The sequence below is a fragment of the Lissotriton helveticus genome, chromosome 10 (assembly GCF_964261635.1).
Source record: "Lissotriton helveticus chromosome 10, aLisHel1.1, whole genome shotgun sequence".
Lineage (NCBI taxonomy): Eukaryota > Metazoa > Chordata > Amphibia > Caudata > Salamandridae > Lissotriton > Lissotriton helveticus.
In genome coordinates, this window is record NC_136071.1 from 828,548,507 (window position 1) to 828,569,108 (window position 20,602).

At 42.4% G+C, this 20,602-nt stretch overlaps 1 protein-coding gene across 2 annotated transcripts in view; it reads left to right on the forward strand.

Annotated features, from left to right (window-relative positions):
• The window catches only part of ARHGAP21 (Rho GTPase activating protein 21), a 545,637-nt gene that overhangs the window by 151,677 nt on the left and 373,358 nt on the right, over nt 1-20,602 (forward strand). The window contains exon 1 of one of the 2 annotated variants that reach the window (XM_078663441.1): nt 1,484-1,601. The exons of the other annotated variant lie outside the window; for it this stretch is intronic. Coding sequence (XP_078519567.1) covers nt 1,518-1,601 — 84 coding nt within the window. The 5' untranslated portion in view covers nt 1,484-1,517. Of the gene's footprint in view, nt 1-1,483; nt 1,602-20,602 lie in introns of those variants that run through there. 2 annotated transcript variants of the gene reach the window in all.

Below are 20,602 nucleotides of genomic sequence, written 5' to 3' on the forward strand. Positions count from 1 at the left end.
CTCATGACGAGCTGAGCTCGTCATGAGCGTGGGAGGAGTTAACTCTTCTATAGAGCCTCTATCCTTTATTTCAGTTTTTGAAATTTATAACTCCTTGCAAAACTGATTATTCACTGTTGTGATGTCATAAACGCCTTCCAGGCCTCGCTGACCGGGCTCTCCCGAGAGCCTGTCAGTGCAGCTCTGTTCGTCTGATTTGACTGAAAGCAGAAAGCACAGCTTCAGGAGGGGGAATGGAGGCAGGGAAAGGTAGTGAGTTTTGATTAAGTATACCAGGTAAGCTATTTGTTTTGCACATTTGCGTCAGTGAGGAGAGGGCATGTATAGCTCTCCCGTTATCCTCAACCCCTGCACAGTAGCTGAAGGCAGGGGCAGATGATTTTGAGGGCCATTAATAGCCTAAAACTATACATTGCTAAAAAGTGAATTACGGGGATGTTTTTCACCTTGGGGTTCTGAGTGACATCATAGATAACCAGAGCAAAGCTTGAATTGTCTATTTCATGTCATTCAGAACCCCTTGGTAAAAAACATTCCCGTACTTCACTGTTACCCATCCATAATGCTGTAAGTAATGGGCAACTTGTGACACACCCAGTCGCCTATTATAAATGAGTGCCGTCAGACTTATTACAGTGGAGTTCTGATGTCACAGTGCCTCCTGCCAGCAGCCAGAAGAAAAACAGGTCCGGTCACAGAGCTTAATTGTAGCACCCGCTTTTAGAACAAAAATGAAACGTAGCTTTCTTTCTTCTGGCTTTTCTAGCTATATAGTGACAAAAAGAAATGAGAAATGTATGAGACTTTTTTTTGCACTCCATAGGCTATCATAGAAAAGTTAATGTTCCTGCTCCTTCGCCTTTTTTTCAACTGACTTGTATTAAACGGATTCTAATATCTTTTTACAGCAAATACCTAACCGTTTTTGTATGTGTTTAATTTGTATTAGAGATTCTATTTTTATTCTTCATGTCTGCAGACCTAATTTCTTTCATATCCAAGAGCTACGTCCCATGTATTTAAGTGACTTGTGTGGAAGGTGATTCTGTGAGAATGTATATAAGAAATAAAGTACCCCCTTGCTATATACATAAGGTTATTGCAAGTCACCTTGGAGTTCCACAACAGTCCTGCTGCAATACTCATCCGTTCGTTGCGTTTAATACACACCATGTTTTGAATTTAAACATAAAGCCGAGCCTATTGGGTTTGTCAGTTCCTGTTGGTTTTCGTGGGTGACGCAGGCAGAAAAAGGAGTGCAAAGGACGTGCCATTAAGGTGAACAATCTCCCAAATCCTTAAAAGTCTTTTAAGCCCGCGCTGCCATTAGCCTCTGCCGTGATTCTTGGCGGAGCCGCGCGCGTGCTGCATATTGCAGTCTCGCTGAGTGGACGCGTGTGGGAGTAGGGGAGGTCTGTTCTCGCGCTCGTCACTGCGTAGATGTTCCGAGGCTCCTGGGCTGCGCGCGGGTACAGGGGAGCTGAGTCACAGGGAGGCACACTGCGCTATAGGCAGGCATGGCCCAGCTCAGGATCCTGGACTGCATGATTAACCACAACTGGAGTTTGATCTGTAACCTCTACTGCGCGTGGAACAAACAGGTTCGTGGGACCTTCTTTAATTGCTTTGGGATAACGTCTCTCTTGCGCAGCGCATACATGTTCCTAGCCAGCAGTCGTGGACCCGGTACGCAGCTGTGTTTACCTTCCTATTATTTGTGATGGAGGATAACGGCTCTCTGGAAAAGCAAGCTTCTCGTGGTAAACCTGACCTCCGTAGTGATGGCATGCACTAAAATATTAAAAGGGTCTGTGTCCTTCAGGTGCATTAAACGGCCGTTTTCATGTGATTTGTAATGCAAAGGCTGCTATGACTAATGCATCAGTCACACTGTGAAAAAGACTGCACTTAGAGAGCTATTTTTACTCCATCTTTTAAAGATCTGTGAATATCGTGTCTTTTATTTGCATTTTACTGCTGAGGAAGAGCATGTTTAAAATAGCTTGAAGTGCCATATTTGGGAATGGTTTTAAGGAAAGGCAGGGTAACCTCCCTCCCACGAGGGCATTTCAGAAAGGGTCAGCTGGCATAAGTGCATGGCTAAAGGAGTGGCTCTGGGCGAGGTGGAAGGAGTGAAGCCCGAAGTAAACACATTTTTAATGTTCTTCTCCTCATTTTTATGTTCAGTAGCACCCTTGTATGCTACCATAATCCCGTTTTTGTTTTTCCTGCAGTTTTTCGGATTGTTAGATGTATTTATCAGCTTACGACAATAACCATCAAAAGGTTCATTGATTGTGCAAGTCTTTGGTTTTATCTGTTTGAGTATTTTGTGAAATTAATTTAAACAACCTCTATTGCGCCATGTCAGAATATGGTTTCTACTTATAGAATGTTCATTGGGAAGTGTATGACATATCCTTTAGCCACAAAGACCCATTTTTAGCTCGACCCTAACACATAATGCAGCTGTCTGGCTGCAAAAGACCCCTTGTGGGCTTAACAAGAAGTTTCAGTGGCTTGTAGACCACCCACTGCATACCATTGGTTGGCTTTTTCGTGACTTATTTGCTTGCTTCTTATTTGATCACTTTCCTTGTCCCAGCTTGTCTTTCCTTTGAAGCTTAAACTCTCCTCCGTCTCACTGATTAGCTAGCGTCTATCGCTGCTCATTATTAGAGAAGTACTACTTTCTTGTTGCTTAAGCACTCCATGAGAGAGCATGTGTTTTCCAGCTCTTGCCCTCTTGTGCTTCACCCTACACAAATACTTGCCCAATGCGCTCTTTGTTACTCCTCTACCACCGCGCAGCAGTTGAAAGCAGTGTTCAGATGATTTTGGGTCCATAACATAAAATTATAGATGGGTAAAAAGTGAATTATGAGTGTTTTTCACCTCGGGATTCTGAGTGACATCATATACTACTCGAGCTAAATTCTTGTCCCTCGGTTGCTGCAAGATTTGCCTCTTGTGCATTTTCACATCCTCTGTGTAGCTTTCTCCCATGTGTGCTCCTCGACACACTCACTCAAAATTGATTCCCACCCCTCCCCTTTACTCACCTGAGACCTATTGGCTTTGCCAGTGCTTGTAGTTGTCCTGCCTTTGAATCATTACCGTGCAGAGATACACGTTTTTCATCAACCTGTCACCAGCATATTATATGCATTACCATTTCAATCCATTGAGTTCATGGAGTACAGCTGAATTTTATTTTTTGCTGTTGAATTCCGAACATGATCACTCTTTAAATCGGAATGGTTTTCATAATTTATATATTGAAGCTTCATGGAAAATGGCGTGTGGCTTCACTTACTATGCCTTGAATTTAGCATGACAGTGGTACCATACCCTGGGAAACTGGCATGGCAATGATTTATGTACTAGGGCAGTACGAATACCAGCATTGTGACAGTATTTTTACCCTTGTGTAATTGTCCACCATGAGACCTGGGTGTGTAGGATCAGTAAGATGGGGTGATTCGTGGATGGGACATGGAGGCAGTCTGAAAGTGCCAGGTGCCCGACAGAACTAAAGGACACGGGTCATGACCCGCAGACAATTTGTTTTAGCAAACTAGAGTCTCTAATTGTGCAGTTGCAGCTGTATCCACCTTGCTGTTCTTGTGAATTATCTGATATAGTTGCACACATGGTTAATATACCTAGTTCCTAATTATTAATCGCCAATATCTAATGTTACTTTAATCATCTTATTGAATTTTTTGGCGTTGTTTTTCTATTCCAGTAGGGAGCTCTGATAAATAGGACCGGGAATACATTTAGGGATTGAGATAAAGTAAGAATTGAAAGAAAAAAGACAGTTATTAAATAGTCATGCATTTGTGCGAGCAATATCTTATCCACACATCATGCTGCTTTTAAGTTATTTCCGTACACCACCAAAACATACGCACAAAAAATTGTAATGGAAACATGAATACATTTTGACCTCATTTTCAGCATGGTCTGACAACAGTGCTTTTCTCAGATGTCCAACTAGGTGTCAAGGATTCATGGGTCTATTTTAGTGGGGTGGGGTGGGGGGGTGCAGAAACGCCTTATTCTATTGTATTTGAAATGTGAATTGAAAAAAAAAACATTGTTTACTGGTCGAATGCACCTGCATACCATCACATCTTCATAATTCAAAGGGTGAGGTTGGTTCGAGCTTCTAGTGCACTTGTGAGATGAGGCCGGACTGCATACATTTTTAATAAGTATAAATATAAATAGCTTGGAAAGCAAACTAAGACATTTGCTGTTTGTATTAAAGCTAAAGTGAGGGAGGGGGAAATTCTTCCCCTTCTTGTATTAGGCAGACAGAGATTCTCTTATGTCACCTACTCTTGAATATCTTGTCGGGCTTGGTTACTGCTTTATCAATTATTTGGTTTTGCATCCGCTTAGACGAATTCCAATAAGTCAAAGTCATGTTTATAAGGCTAGAAACTTGAGAAGCAGTCCGTATTTATTAAAGGGGAATCTACTGAAAGAGTTGGGTTCTAGGCACTTCGGTATCAAGAAAAACTTGGAATTAGCTTGGGCAAAATATCTTGTGTGTATCAGTTCATGTATCATGTGTGTAGTATATTGTGCGTGATCCTGGACCAGTTGTGAACAATATATTTACATTTTGCAATGTCCATGATGCTACCTATCGTTTTTTTATTATTAAACAGTTAATTAAAACCGTAACATACTGACGACATATTGATACTCGATAAAATATTAAAATGTATTAGAACAAGGAGTGGTGGAGGTCGTATTTACACCAAGATACCATGCCAAAGGCAATTACGATGTTTTGAACAGAGGCAACATCTTGTGCTTACTTTCTCACATACCATTATTAGAGCATATAGGGCAGATGTTGCCTGGGTTAAATTCCAAAGCCTGTCGGGTGACTCCCATGATGAATCTACAGTGGTCGGGCTATACCAACAGTCACACCAAACGGCAATGCTGCGCGAAGTCAACCAATTGGCAGACTGGGGTATTGAGATTAGGCACCTACCTCAAGATAGATATCCTCACGTCTTACTCAATACATCTTTAAAAACTTACTCCATCTTAAAATGTGCTGATGTTATCCACCCCAGTAACAAACTTACCAGCATTCTTTCCCAACATGAACCTCTGAAGATTACCTGCTCTACTAATCAGAGAAGAGTCTCTACTAGCAAACAGGACATTAATAATCGATTTGGACACCAGGCCAAACATGGCCCATTTCGGCCCGACGGCACCTTTAAGATTCTCAAAGGCAATACAAATCATACATTGATGCTACCTATCATAAAATGATAGGCAATAATATAATTGGCACCTGGGCGGGAGTGGAGGACAAGATGAGGATGAGAAGGCTCAGGAGGGCTTGTTGGCTTGGGATGCAATGTTACTGTCTATGACACAGGCCCCGACTCCAAATCCCAGGCTGATCCCTCTGAATAAAAGGGTTATAAGGTGTTCCCAATCTGTTGAACTAGAAATTTGCCTTTGGATTTGGTAGGCTGTGTAGAACTATTACAGGCTTCTATTGTGTTGAGATATGTTGGTTGGTGGGAGGAGGGTGGCTATAGGGGGTTGACCTGTTGTCAGAGGCGTTCCTCGCATCAATATAGGATGCAGTGTGGTAAATGTCTTTATTGTAGCCTCTGTACGGACAGTGATAACCACTGCCCGGTTTGTGTCTGTATTGTATATTTCTTGGAACTGTACCTGGCCCCTTCCCCAATTCATCTGAATTGCAGCTTATTGTTTGAATGTTGAAAATGGTCATAGAAAACACCACTGACCTTTTGTGGCTATTTGTTCAGCTTAATGAACTGCTACCAACAGCAAACTAGTTATTCTAGCGGTAGCGTTTCTTTGGGGTGCTGGTAGCAAATTTAAGTAACCTATATTTATAATTAACTAACCAGATAACCCTGATAAAAGGAGGGTGGAAAATAGATTTCTGGAAATTGTCTGGCGCATAAATTAGCATATAGAGTGCTGGAAGTGTTAGGGAAACCCTGTGCCAGGGCTGGGGTGTCATTCTGTTTTAATGAAACACCAGAACCTCACTTGATGCTGATATTATACTCAAAATTTGTGTTGTCTTTTGCTTTGCCTCAAATTGAACATTTCTTCCTTGCTATCTACTAGATAGAACTGTCTTGAAGTTGAATCTGAGAATTACATTTGTGTGGAAACCAGCATTCTTTACTTTTTTTTGTCTGTTTTATGTAACGCTCCAGTGAATCCACATTACATAACGTGTGTATCTGACCTGCCCTCTGAAATCGCCTCTAAAGCACATTTTAATTGCTTCTTTTCCAAAACTGAGCAGGTAATTGTACTTTTGTCGAGGTTGTTTCCTATACATTACTTTCTTTTTAAATTTTGGAGCAGGGTGTAGTTTTTGTAATTTGCTCTTTTTTGTAGCTGCTGTGTATTGGTTGAGACCAATCAGTCTGTCTGTTAGAAAATTTGCATTAGCTGAATAGCTAGCGCACCACATTTTTGTTGGTCATTTGCCAGCCAAATTATAAATTACTTTTTAGGTCTTGTCTACTAAACAGCGCATTTGCTCTCTGTTTCGAGACATATTGTTTTCTTATCAAGGATATACAGGGGCTTGAAGCCCTCCCATTGCTTAACCATTGATTCAACTTTCAGATCGCTCTAATTTGCCTGCTTCTTATTTGTGTCCCAGCTTGTCCATCTCGTGGAGCATAGCCTCTTTACCATTTCTGTTTTTTCGGCTACCTTCTTTACTTCCACTGCTAGCTTATCAAGGTCTATTTTTTTCTTTTGTGTTACGGACTCCATGGCAGGGAATATGTTTTCCAGCTGTCTCCCTTGTGTACTTTTCTTCCCCTGCATTCCATGTTGCTTTGTGTTGCCTATGTGCTTCTGCCTTTCTCACTTCATGTTGCACTTCGCCTCATGTACGTCCCCCTCCTCCCTCCCCAGTCAAACCCGAGTGCTTTATTGCGCATGTGCTTCTCTTGCTTCACATTGTTCCATTTCATCCATTTTATATTGCTCCACTTCGCTCTCTTTATCATGTGCTTCCCCCCACCCTTTACTAAGCGTGTCGCCACCTTCCTCTGCCCCCCGGTGGCTGCTTCTGCCCCATCGGTGTCCCCTATTGCTGCCGCCCGTGTTGCTTCCCCTCCCGTTCGCCCCCAAAAAATCGCTTTTGTATTTTCTTCTTTTTGGCTGCTGATCGGTAATAATAAAGGGTAAATAAACTATCCGCATCATTTTGTGTGCGCATGCATGCCCCTACAAAATGACCGGGCCGACTGTGTCCGAGGGTTATTATTATTTTTTATTCTTTATCCATGCTGCTCAACATTAGGGATGCTGTGCCGCATGCCTAAAAACTATTGTCAAAGCCATTAGGTTGCATAGGCGAGACCTATTGACTTTGCCAATGCTTGTTATATGAATTGCCTAAAGCAGGTGAAACAACTTCATGGATCTGTCCACCGGAGACCGCATGCTTAATTTGAAAATGCTACTGACCAATTGTGGGGAAGATGGACTGGCATCAAAAGGAAATAGAAAACTGCTTCCGAGTCAACTTTCAGTCTAAGGCTGTCCTTCTCTACTGGCTGACAAAGTCAATTCACATGAAATCGGGGTTAGTGATGAGCATGTTGGTTTGATTGAAGTCAAAAATGTGAGTTTCGCATTCTTCAAGGATCTTAAGACTTGGAGTGTTTGCAAAGGCTTACTTAAAAGAAGAAAAAAAGAGCGTTATTTTCCAGGGAGGCAGAAGTGCAAAATTGTCTACCTTCTTGTAACTGGCCATGGCTCTTTGTTATTTACCGTATGGTCTTTTTATATGGTGCCTTCAATCTTTGGGAAATTCTTCAGCCGCAATAGCTTGAGATGAAAAATAAGGCTAGGATTGAGCTACTAAGTGTGGCAGTAAATGAAGAATGACCTTTGGTGATGATATATTCTTACTATAATAGGTCCATGCTGGTTACATGCAGCTCATTTACCATTGTCCTTAGCACATGTTGCTGGCTGGGACAAAATGTACCTCTTCCTTAGCCTCCCGAGACCATGTGATACGTTGTACTAAATGTTTTCGCTCACTTTGTGTTCCAAATGTTTTTCGATAAATGCTGACATTTGGTTAACAACTATGTCAGTCAAATGGTAATTAGCTCTTCCTTGCTTGAGGAACATTTTTGGTTCTGGAGAATTAGATATAAATTAAGTGTAAAACGGCGGGACATTTGATAGCACATAGATGCCTCCCGTGCATAAAACCTTACATTTTTCTAATGTTCTTGTCGTAAATGAGTAAGGATTCAGTAGAAAAAATTAAGATACATAGGCATTCCCAATTTGTACCGTTCCCTAAAAAATGGTTGGATTGTAGATTTAGTTGTCCAAGGTTCATCTACACATTTCCTCCATGCGATATCTACTGTTATAGGCTCTATTGCCTATCTTTGCAGTTTATCATTCAGTGGCATTCCTTACGCTTTCAACATCCAGCTTCTATGCCACTTTCAGTAGAAGGACTGTACTCTTCAATGACACTGATGAAAGCAATTACTTTTTCGAAAGTCTGCTTGTACAGGATCATAGTCTCTACACTCCTTTTTCAAGGCCCAGATGTCTACTCATGCTCTGAGATGTATACACTTTGATTTTATAATTAACTCTATTTGGTTAGGTGAGGTGGGGGGAGTGTCCATGTCTCATAATGCTTTGGGTTGGATATAATATCTACAGTGCTGCATTACTCATTCAAGTATGACGGTTTAAGATCAGGATTTTTGAATATTGGAACACATTTATTGCTTTCACTTTCTCAACATCAGTTGCAAAATAGTTCAGTTGTCTACATTCTGGAATGCCATCCGAGAGTCCTACTCTTCCGTTTTGAGTCATTAATGATCAGGATGTACATTTTCACAGGTTTACTAATCTGGTTTAACTGAGCTGGAAGATATTTATAATTCCAGCAATTACTGTAGAGATCAAAATTAGCACAAGGGATGTCGGAAACATCTTCTGCTGACTCCACAACTGTGTGAAGGGATAACCTTATTGGTGCCATAAAGCACTTTCTGTTGACTCCTCTCAATCAATGTCTTTAAGGAATACCACACCAAAATGGCGCAAACCACTTGAGACTTCTCCCTGATGTCCTAGACTTTTCTGATCACCAGGAATGCCTTGTCCTTATTCATGCACTCCACGGTATCAACAACTTCTATCTTGATATTAGGTCAAATGCAGAAGTAGATTCGAAAAGCTCCACCAGCAACAGCATCTGCTTTATCTGGCCATATTTCTGTTTAGGATAGCAGACGACAAAGTGATTAGATTTTGTGGAGAGTTCTCATCTGACTCCTTCACTTTGCGTTCATGATGTTGTTCTTGTCTTATGTAGCTTTTAGCACCAATTTGCAGTGTATTGTTTGCTGTCCCACTCCCAGGTGGAGTCCACAACCATTAGTCAAAGGCAAGATTTGCTGGTAAATTACAAGCAAGTGAAAAACGAAAAGAAGGATGTGCTACCTGTTAACATATTATTGATTTGTCCACTTTTTCAGGTACAGTGGGGGCATTCCTTGCTTGTTCCTGTGACTCTGTTGCACTGTTGGGTCAAGTGTGACTTGTCATCTGGTTACAGGAGGTCTGGTCAGCCATTGCTCTGTGGTGGCCATCGTGCCTTAACTTCTGGTGCAGTCACACTAGTTCTTGCATCGGTGTATTTTGTGAAACTAAGTATTAACCGTCACTGTGATCTGGGCTCTGGCTTGAGAGAGAGCGGTAAAGTTTGCACTGGGTTGTCCAGCAAACCTATGACAAGTGAGCTAATTTCATGCCAGTCACACCCTGAAGAGGACTATCATACTTGTGACTCAACCTTCTTCCTACAGCTACATATCACCACATCAGCTAGTGGATATAATGAAGGTAAAATAGTCCACCAGTACATGGAGCAACTGGCCTCCTCACAAACGTGGGTACTCTTCCAAGATGTCCACACAGTCTTGTAATGCTCCAGTTAGGTGGTGCCTTAAGTTGAAGCACAGGAAACACTAGCATCAATCAACCCCACCAAGTTGATGGTACCAAACAAAGACTCACTTTCACACTCATCAGACTCTTGCCTCTTATTTTCCCACTAGATCCTGGACAGTATCCCTTGTTCTGTTCTTTCCACCATGCATTGAGGCAAACTCTCGAGTGCTAATTTTTTGCAATCAGTCCACTTCTGCAGGATGTCTTTTACTCAAGGAGTTCCTTAAACCATAACCTTGACCATACTGTTTGTCTGAAAGAATACTTCAGATAATTTGATGCCTCAGTTTCAGATTACCTGGACAATGAAGTTGACTCAAATAGACAAATGCATGTTGAACTAGGGTCTAATCGTTCCAGTGTGTCATTCTTGCCTAACAGCAGATCATACATTTCAACTCCTCTTTCACAAGAAGGGATGGCTCTGGTTGTTCTCTTAATTGTTCCGGTACCAGTGGTGGTTTCCGTCAACCTGTGATACCAGTTAATGCAATCCTAGTTCAAGCATTTTTTCTTACTGGTGTTACTAACTTTCTTTGCCACACTGATAGGCATTCCAACCTGAACACCAGCTATGTTGGTTAAGCTAGCTGCAAATTCAGTGTGCAAGAAGCTATGATGTAGCTACCTAGATACAGATCTATACTGTTATAAGGCTGGTATCTTTGAGGTAAAAGGTGTCAAACATTTAACAACAAAAGTCCTTCAGGAGCTCTCTATTGTGTCACAGGCTTCAAACTCTAGAACTGCGTTTGGCAAGGGTGTTGGGGTTTTGAGCAGAGTAAGTGTTGATTTATTTTCTATTTTCTCTGTTGTTACCCCACCAAAGACCTTGCTCACTTTTAGCACAAGGACCTCAAGCAAGCACTGGAACTCAGGAGGAAAAAATCCAAATAAGATATTTTCTAGTCTAGGCAATCCAGGTGGGTGCAGCCTTCCTGAAGGTAAAAGCTTTGTTTTCTCGCTTGAATAAAGAGTTCACATTTCTTGAACACTCAGAAGAATATTTATGCAGGGACATACAGTCCATGGGTGCAGCCATTACAGTAGCACCGGGGCCCAGAGTGACTCACTCAACCCTGATTATTTCTGTATTTTATGATTCAAACAGCAGTCCGGGGGCCATTTTCTTCCTTGCATTAGTGCCCATGAGACATAGGCTACTCTACTTCAGTTACCAACCTCCTGGTCTCTCCCTAGAACAAGCTTATGAAAATGCAGATGTAGGGGTGTTGGTTGACTTGAGTGTGAGCCCTGGTCAAGGAGCAACCGCAATCCTTGTCAGAGTAAGATAGAAGTGTAAGATACAAGCCACCCCTCAATTATCCTGTGCTCAACCCCCTGGTAGTTTGGCACAAGGCAGTCAGGCTAGACTTGGAGACAATTGTAAAGTATTTGTGCATGTGGTGAAGTCTCCCGCATGTGACAAGGATGGTGGTACCACAATCCAAGTTGTCCGACAGCCATAACCCTACGAATAGAGTCTCACAATAATTAGTAGCTGCATATTCTGAATACTAGCCTGCATCACAGAATATAGACTCTGTTTCATGAGGAAACTTTAATGAAATAGAATTCTGGTCTCTGTTACCCTTGGGACCATCTACAACTATTTACCTTCAAGAAGGAAGTACAAACAACAATAAGGACTGTAATCATAGAAATTTGGTCCTGAAGAAGTTGCTGTGTACTTCATGGTAGCGACGAAACACGTGTTGACTAGCCTAAGACTGTGTACCACGGAACGCACAACAAGGACAATAAATCCTGGAACCACACAGAGCAGTGGATGAACAGTGTTTCTTTCTTGCCTACACTCATTACTGTGCTATCTTAATTCTATGTACCACTAGCATGTGCAGGGGACCTTGGAGCTACAATTTGTACCTTTTCGTATGGTTTGTACCTTTTTGTATGGTTTGGAAATTTCTCCTCCCACTCCCCAAACGCTTTAGGTCCGAATAAGTGTATGCTTTTCCTTAGACAGGAAGCAGCTAACCAAAAGCTGTATGTGACCAGCGACTCAAGTGTATTTTAAATAGGAGGCCTAAGACAAACCTATGGATTTGACATATAAAGGCGAGAACCGTTTTGCCCCTAAAAGTGCACCAGGTACACCAGTAGCTCAATAGTCCTGTGGTCAGTGCCAAATCTCTATAATACATCCAATCTGTTCACCAAATCCTTTTTATGCTTTCCCAGACAGTTTCATAACAAAAGAATATGCCAGTACTGATGATTATTCACAATTGACTTCTCAAAAATGTATATCTTATACACATTTGAAAGCTCATTAGTAGCTTTTATTCAACAAGATTTTTTGGATTATCTTGTAACACAAGTTTTTTTACACAATTATGTTTCAAAAAAGAACCACACAACAAGTGACACCAAAAAATGATTTAGGGGACAAGGGGCTTAATAAATAATCATACACTCGCTCTCACAAGCAATCGCCATTTCACATACTTCACATACCCAAACCGCAAATTCCACACATACACCACACCAATAGGGATGAACCTATGGGATAACACACGGTCTGCCAACCAAATTGTCAAAACAATGCTTGCTGTTGAATAAATCACAGATCTTAAATATCTTCCAATGCACAATTTTACACACATCGTTCTGTTTTATCTATATATTAAATGTAGCAAAGACCAGCTTTTAACAACACATAATATTTTGGCAGCACCGATAGTCAGTCTACGCGTTTCGAATCCCTGTAGTCGCTGGGATTCTCATCAGGACCATAGATTTCTGTGAAAATAAAAAGAACACAAATGGTATCCTATTCTCTCTAAAAAAAAAACAAAGTGCTACCCACTATTCTCCAGCTCCAGCTTACCAGTCTCATATGAATCATAAGACGTAATGTTGTTCAAGTCTTCAAACCCCAAGCGTTCTGTGAATCAGAGGAGGGAAAAGAAGAATGTATAGTTCCTAAGACTAATGAGAAACCATCCAATGATAGCGTCAACATGGTATCCAACACACCATTTGCACAAAAATCTTACCATAAATAACCTTGCCCACTGTGCTATACACGTGAGAATTAGAGGCTTTGCCATCTGTTAATGCATCCCAGACAGTAGGCACTTTTCAAATGGAATAAATCTTCATCTCAAGACCGAGTGTGTTCCAGTCTACTTCTGTTAATACTTCCAAGTAAAGAAAAGACATGTTATTTCAACCTATATTAGATTTGTTATTAAATCAACCAGTTTTTTCCTTTTTAAATTGAGTTTCCTGACTCTGCCTTAGTTCTCTAAGCAGTTGAGATCAATTGTTTGGTTTGTCTATTTGCAGGAGGCATCCTGTTCTTTGGCTTCGTTACAGCCAGTCACGTTTTCACAAAAATTATAACTCTGGTAGCAGCCTTTCTACGGATGCAAAATGATATTCGCTACCCCAACCAAGATGACTGCCTATTAGTGGCATGTTCAAAGAAGTTGGCTATTTATTTTGGCACAAGTTTTCAACTCTCTTCAATCTGGGTTTATGAGTGAAATTCCCAAAACATTTCTGTTGTCATAAAGAAGGAGTAAGTTCATCGAGACCGTTGTGGACCCTGGCCTTGGTCTCAGAAATATTCAGAGTGCAGTTCCTTGGGGGCCTGGTGCTAGGAGACTTCTTGGCCTGCAGGTTTTATTTGTGGAGCTTGACCTCCATGCTGAAACTGTTAGGTTCCCCTGGAAGGGCACTGGTCTTAGTTGCTGGTCAGTTAGCCCATGCCTAACATGTCCTGGAAAAACCAATCACAGATATCAAATCTAAGGTGTTAAGCCCACACGCCATACCTTTTGGTGGAGTGTCTCATGCACAGCACCAGGTCTTAATAATTGTACACTTATTCCAGGATGGGTGACAGGCCCTCTGTTGATGCCTGACCTTAAAGACTTTTGTGGGGTGGAAGGCTGCATCTCATAACCTAATCATATTTGAGTAGAAGGTGGGTCAAACACCATCATCACAGGGGTCTGTCCAGTCTTAGGTGGTCATGATTTATGAAGACAACCCCACATCCTTCATCCTGTAAGGGCTTGTCTGTGCATGATCCTTACTTCCACAGGTTGCTGGTATTAGTCTGCATGAAGACTGTTTGGGCTCTTGTTTTCTAGCGTTTGCAAAGGTGATCGGCATCTTGTTTCTTCTCCTATTTAACTATTCTCTGATGCGGAAACTTTCCGACCTCACCCATCTCATGCAGCTCTAGGTGAGAGTAAGCACTGTGGTCAGCATTAGGCCGGCTCCCTTGTCCTCCCATCAACACTTTCCCAAGTGTGGGAGCCAGCAATGCTGGAATTGTGTAGGGGATTTCATCAGATTATACTGAACAAAAAACCCATGTGGCAGATTATTATAACATACCATGTATTTGTAAAGCACACGTTCACCGCAAAGGGTATCTTGGCACTGAGTAAAAGATATTTATTGTTACCCACCTCAGTGGTACTAATTTTATCGACCTCAAAAGGATAAAAGGCTGAGTGGACCCCGGTATTTGAACCTGTGACCATGAGGTCAAACACAGGCCTCTGAAGTGAACACATTAGTCTACTAAACCACCAGACCCAGAGCGCAGTCCACTGTCAACCACTACACCATTACAGGACTTTCCTGCTAAAATACCCTGAAACTTCCATGACCATACTAAACGCTGTGATTTGGAAAGGGCCTCCAGACGAGGCATGACGGCCGTCTTAAAATCAACTTTACCCTTTTTGATATCTGATCTTGTCTTCATTTTCCTATTCTTGCCTTCTGAGCTGAATAGGACTAAAAAAAAGTAAGTGTTGCGGGTTCCCATACCGGTGACTTGGTGTTATTGTTTACTTTTCACTGGGCTCCAGTACGAGGTGGTTGCTAGTAGTGAGGGCTTCAGAAATACTCCAAGCAAGCAAGTTATGAAAAATTCATGATTGCAAGACATTAAAGATGATCTCAGTATTTCCCCTCAAAGCAAGAAATGAAATATGATATTTGTTTTTGGTCCTGTTGATGAAGACTCCTTTCCAAGGCTTCCAGTATCTCTGTGACTTGATAGAAGCCTGTCCATGTCCAGTTTTTTAAACTTTGTGCTGGTTTGTCCCTAGTTTGGCTTTGATGGAGATTTCCTCACTGCAGACGCCCAGGCCAGCCTCACCTGGACTAAGGCGCAGCTTCCATGGCTTCGGAGACATTTGCCGCAGTATCCAGTGCTGCTTCATACCTGTACTTTATAGGTGAAATGTTGAGCAGCTTCAGCTAGACATTTCTCTGCTTGCTAACGGTCCTATCCTATGTTGCATAGAAAACCTGATAAATCATGGTGAATGTCTTTAAAATTACAGTAGTGCGACATTTATTTCTCAAAAATGCTTATGCCGTAGTGAGATTTGTTTTTCAGTGTGCAGGTCATTGATTGAAAAACAAATGTTAGATATAGTTTAAACCCAATGGCTGATATTGACCACCACAATATAAGAATTATATAAGCCCTCTTGAGTCCTGGTTTGAAAGTCATGACTGAGTTTCCAGGGTGAACATCTTCAAAGTAACTTAATAGCATTCCACTCACATGTACTTTCCTTCCCAGACCACCTTTTTAGGTTTCGCCTGGCGTCCGCTGCACAGCAGCGTTAGCGCAGGCGAAATCTTATGTTAGAACAGTATGTGGCTTAGTCCCGCCTCTCTCTTCCATTGGCTAGCTCCATAAATGGAGGCTAGCCATTGGAAGAGAGATCTGTCCGTCATTGTCCGAGGCGATTCGTGGGCGTTCCGGCTATTTATTTATTTATTTTATTATTATTATTTTTTTATCCCTCTCCGCCCCTTTTAAAACGTCATGCGGCGGAGGGCGGATGTACCCCCCCCCCCGTGATGTTTTGGTCTTTTTCGAAGTGCCTTTAGCCGGAGTGGTCGGCGAGATTTAAGTTGCCAGGAAGTTGTTTCTATTTGCGATCAGGTAAGCGGAATTTAGTTTATAATTTTCTTTGCCCTTTGTACGTGTACCCCGTCTCATGTCATCTCCCTGTTTGTACGTGTACCCCGTCTCATGTCGTCTCCCTGTTTGTTTTACACGTGTCTCGTTGCTGTTCCACGGTATATTTTCCCTTTGTACGTGTACCCAGTCTCATGTCGTCTCCCTGTTTGTACGTGTACCCCGTCTCATGTCGTCTCCCTGTTTGTTTTACACGTGTCTCGTTGCTGTTCCACGGTATATTTTCCCTTTGTACGTGTACCCCGTCTCATGTCGTCTCCCTGTTTGTACGTCTACCCCGTCTCATGTTGTCTTCCTGTTGGTTTTACGCGTGTGTCGTTGCTGTTCCACGGTATATTTTCCCTTTGTATGTGTACCCCGTCTTATGTCATCTCCCTGTTTGTTTTACGTCTTTGTGTGTCTCGTTGCTGTCGTCAGTGCGATCGCTGGTGCCCTGCGAGTGCGAGGCTAGGCAGCTGAACTAATTTTTAGGAGAAGTTGAAGAACTTCGAAGACGACACAGTAAGTACTAGTATAATTTACTAGTAACGCTCGTCTGGTTGTCTGAGGCAGCCTACAGTGCTCTCTGCCATTCTGAGACTCTGCCAGTCAGTGTGTGTAGTGTGTTATTCAGTAGTTTACGTCTGTGGCTGGGCTAACTTGTCGTGGTGTAGTGTGACGGGTGTCTCTCTACTCTCTTCTTAATGTCACACAGAGCTCAGCCTCCGCTTCACGCACGGCACTGACTGACTCACACATTTATGACATTCTCAGAGGCCCCTGAGTCCTTCCATTTCTAGTGCTCTGCAGAATTTTCAAGAACTTCTTGTTTGTTTTTGTCACTTTGTTTGCGCCGCCATTTTTTTCATGGAGCTGGGGCGGGAGGGTGCCTTCTCACTCGTCCGCTGCCCCCCCAGCCCCCTCCCGTCTTCAAATGCTCCGAGGCAATTTCTCCCCGTCCCTTCCACCCCCCTCCCAGTCCGATGCCTTCTCGCTCGTTCGCTCCTCTTCTGGGTGGGTGTGAGCAACTACTAGTGCTCTGTAGGGGGTGTCCGCAGCCCCCTAGTCCGGTCATGTGGGAGCGTCGAGCCCCTCAGTCCAAGGTGGCAGAGCGCGCGCAGTCTTCTCTGCAGGAGGGCGACCTTCAGTCCCTTGTCTGGGTGGCCCCTCCGTCTCCCCCGCCCGGTGCTTCTTCCTTGCTCTGCCCAGGGCAGCTCTCCTGGGCTCCCGCTGTGTGAGCTCGCAGGGCTGCCCGGACCGTCCCCTCACAGCTCCTCTTACTGGTGTACACACAGAGCACGAGCAGAGGGAGGATTTGTCATTTACAATGCCAACAGCTCTAACTTTGGCAAAGGCGAAACCGTTGCATTGTAAATGCTTGTTTCAGTAGCGATAGGTAGTAGCAGCAGGAAGAATGCGATCACATTGAAGTGTGTAGGGCCAAAGTATGGAGTGACTGCTTCTATTTTGTTGCTGGAAGAGTAATTAAAAGTAATGCTTGTACAGTGTTAAATGTAGCAAATGAACATTGCTGTACTCATTCTTCCTTCCTCTTAGTAACCAAATCTCTGGGGAAAATGATAATTCACTGTTTCCTTGGTGGATGCCCAGATTTACATGGAATTCATTCCTTCTTTGGAGATACGGTGGATCTTCACTGCCGATTGGTACTTCACAGTTCTTCTCTGTCATGCATGATTACTGCTCCTCTTCCAGATGCCTTATTTAAGAACAGCCCGGTATGTGATGCGACTTGACTTTTTTCCCCACTAGTGCCAGAATGGATCTTCCTTATTTGAATGGAGCTGAGAATTTCCACATGACATCGCTAATCTCCTGGTTGGGCCATAGGCAGTAACTCAATGTTTACCAACCCCCCCAGCTCGACATCTCTTCATACGGAACGTGTATCTTCCATTGACAAAGAATCCCCTACGATCCTGGCCATATGATGCATTGTTGGTTATTTAAGCACATGAAAACAACAAATCATAAGGTCACATAAAATGCCTGTAGGAGGTCTGCTTCAAGGATCAAATGTTTTTGTCTCTTTGGCGATCTGCAGCTGCTAAATAAGTGAAGTGTGTTGCTTTGTTTTTGTCCTGTCATTGTAAATGAGCTCAGATGCTTCATGTATCCCATTCATCAGCCGCATGAGAATATACATTTGATAGAACTGCACCACTTGCAGTTTGTTCTTGGACTTGTGTTTTTTTGTGGCACATACAAGGAAATTCAATCTTTAATTGACAAAAGCTTTAATGAGGAGTATTCCGAGTAGAGTTTGTATTTGGTCCCTTTTGAGCAAGTTGCTGGGCGCAAGGTTGAGCATTGAAGCTCCAGGCCAATATTTTGTCTTGAAAACTTTAAGGATCTTAAGACAAGTGCTTCTTTGTGAAAGGCTCAGTGAAGGGAGCAACAACATAGAAGCAGTGCCTTAGGAGTAAAGTACAAATTAACATTTTCTTTCAGGTTAGGTGTGACTATACTAATGATGGTGATTATTCGCCTCTCATTGGCATAAAATGAAGAGCTTTCACCTACATAATTAAAGGTTAAGATGAGGCGAGGAAGCAACACTGGCCTATTTTAGGCTTATTTCGAGGCAGACATCATAGAACACATTGGCGAAGCTTCTTTTTTTCAAGCTACATTGTATAGCTTTTGCTTTAGAAAATGATTTATTGATCTCTCATTTCAAAGTCACTCTCTTCCTTTCACTGACTGAGCGAAGTGTGCCCATCCCTGCCAAGAGGCATTGATCCTCTGCCACTCTCGAAGCTGCTTTTGTCAACAGAAGCTCTCTTTACAGCATGAAGTGGAGCACACCAGCAGTTATCATCTCTCGCTGCTTTTTCATCTCATCGATGCAGGATCTATGTAAGCTCCGATTATGGTGGGTGCTTATCCGAGATAAGCCTCCTGCGGTTTTTCTCTTGTCATCAGATTTTCAGTTGTGTAGAAAAGTGACTTGTGGGCTAAAACGACACATTGTAAGGCTGACCTCAGTAGTGAAACACATCAACATTTAACTTGTTTTTTTGGGTGAGCAGAATAAATTTCACAAGAAATACATTTTCCTTCACATTTGATTTTCACAGCTGACAAACGTTCATGATTTCACCCTTCAAAAATGGCTTTGCTAGGAGAGGATTGTCTGCTAGTTTAGCCTTTCCCTAGCCTTACAGTTATTTTGATATTAAAAAGCAATCTCTTCCTTTGAGATGTAGGTAAATTTGTTTTGGCTTAGGTAGCCTGATCTAAACAAAATTGTTTCCCTAAGGGATTTGAATCGTCAGAAAAATAAGTAAATTAAGACTGTGTATTTGCTGTGAGGCAACCACGCCACTATAGCTGCCATTCTTGTAGTGTGTTCACTTTCAGTGAAGTATGTTTTTGTGAGGATCTGCTTTCTGGGTATCTAGGAGAATATTTACCTGTAACATGAGATCTAAATGACAGTGCAGATAATTGATAAGTCCTACATAGTGGATCTCCCCCTTGGAAGAAATAATCTTTAATTTTCACAGCTAACAAAGTGGCTATTAAGAGAAATTCCTGCAGATTACCTTCTTTCAGTCAGGAGAAAGGGGTACATAAAGGTACAGGGAAACAGTCTTCAATGCTTCACAGGCTGGCCTACATGTTCTTTATTGGAAGAACTAAGAGGCCAAAGATATGTGTGCTAGGTATTTTGGTGTTTTTAAAAATGAGAGGGAGATTCACACAGTCTTTCACCGCCTAATAAAAGGTTTGGTGCACTTTTGAGGCAGTGCTCCAAACTTGTTTATAGCTTATGTTTACCTTCAAGGGCAGCAGAAAACCTTTACGCTGGTCATTGGCTGCTGTGATGTGATATAGCAGTGAAAAAACGAAACTGTACCTTACTGCCTTGATCTCCCCATGCAGAAAAACTGCAAAGTCTCTACCTTACTTATTTTGCCTGGCTTCCCCAGGTCACCACAGACCTGAGGGAATTGAAAGAACGGCATGGCCATGCTGTGGCATCTGTCTGCCTCATCTTCTGCCCATTTTGAGTTTGTTCAGACCTGCAGGAAACCTTGGGTCTCTGCCTAGCATGGTCCCTGCTCCCCACTAATTAGGTCTTGCATGTGAAAGAATATGCGCTCTCTCCTGCCAGGGAAATTGTATACAACGAGGGACTTACAGCCACCCATTTCTTAGCATTTGTTGAGGTCATTGTCACTCCTATTTGCTGTCTTCTAGCTGTCCAGCGCATGCTGGCCACACTTCTCTGCTCACGGCTGGGGCACGGATTGCTTCCGCTTAATTTTTGCCCTTCCACTGATGGCGCTGTGAATGAGGTACTACTTTTATTTTTTCCTCTTCCCTGTCTTTGTTATTAAACCTCTTGCCATTTGTAGATATGTTTTACTATGCCACACGCACTTAGAAAAGCCCGTTTCTCTTTTGCAATGGATATTTGTGACAATTAGATGTTATCTGCTTTTATTGTGTCAACAGATGTCATTTGCTTCCAAATGTATTTTCAGTAAGACATGGACTTTGGTGAAATTGCTTTCTTCATATGATAGGATTTCATGCCAAATGCCGTATTATTTTCTT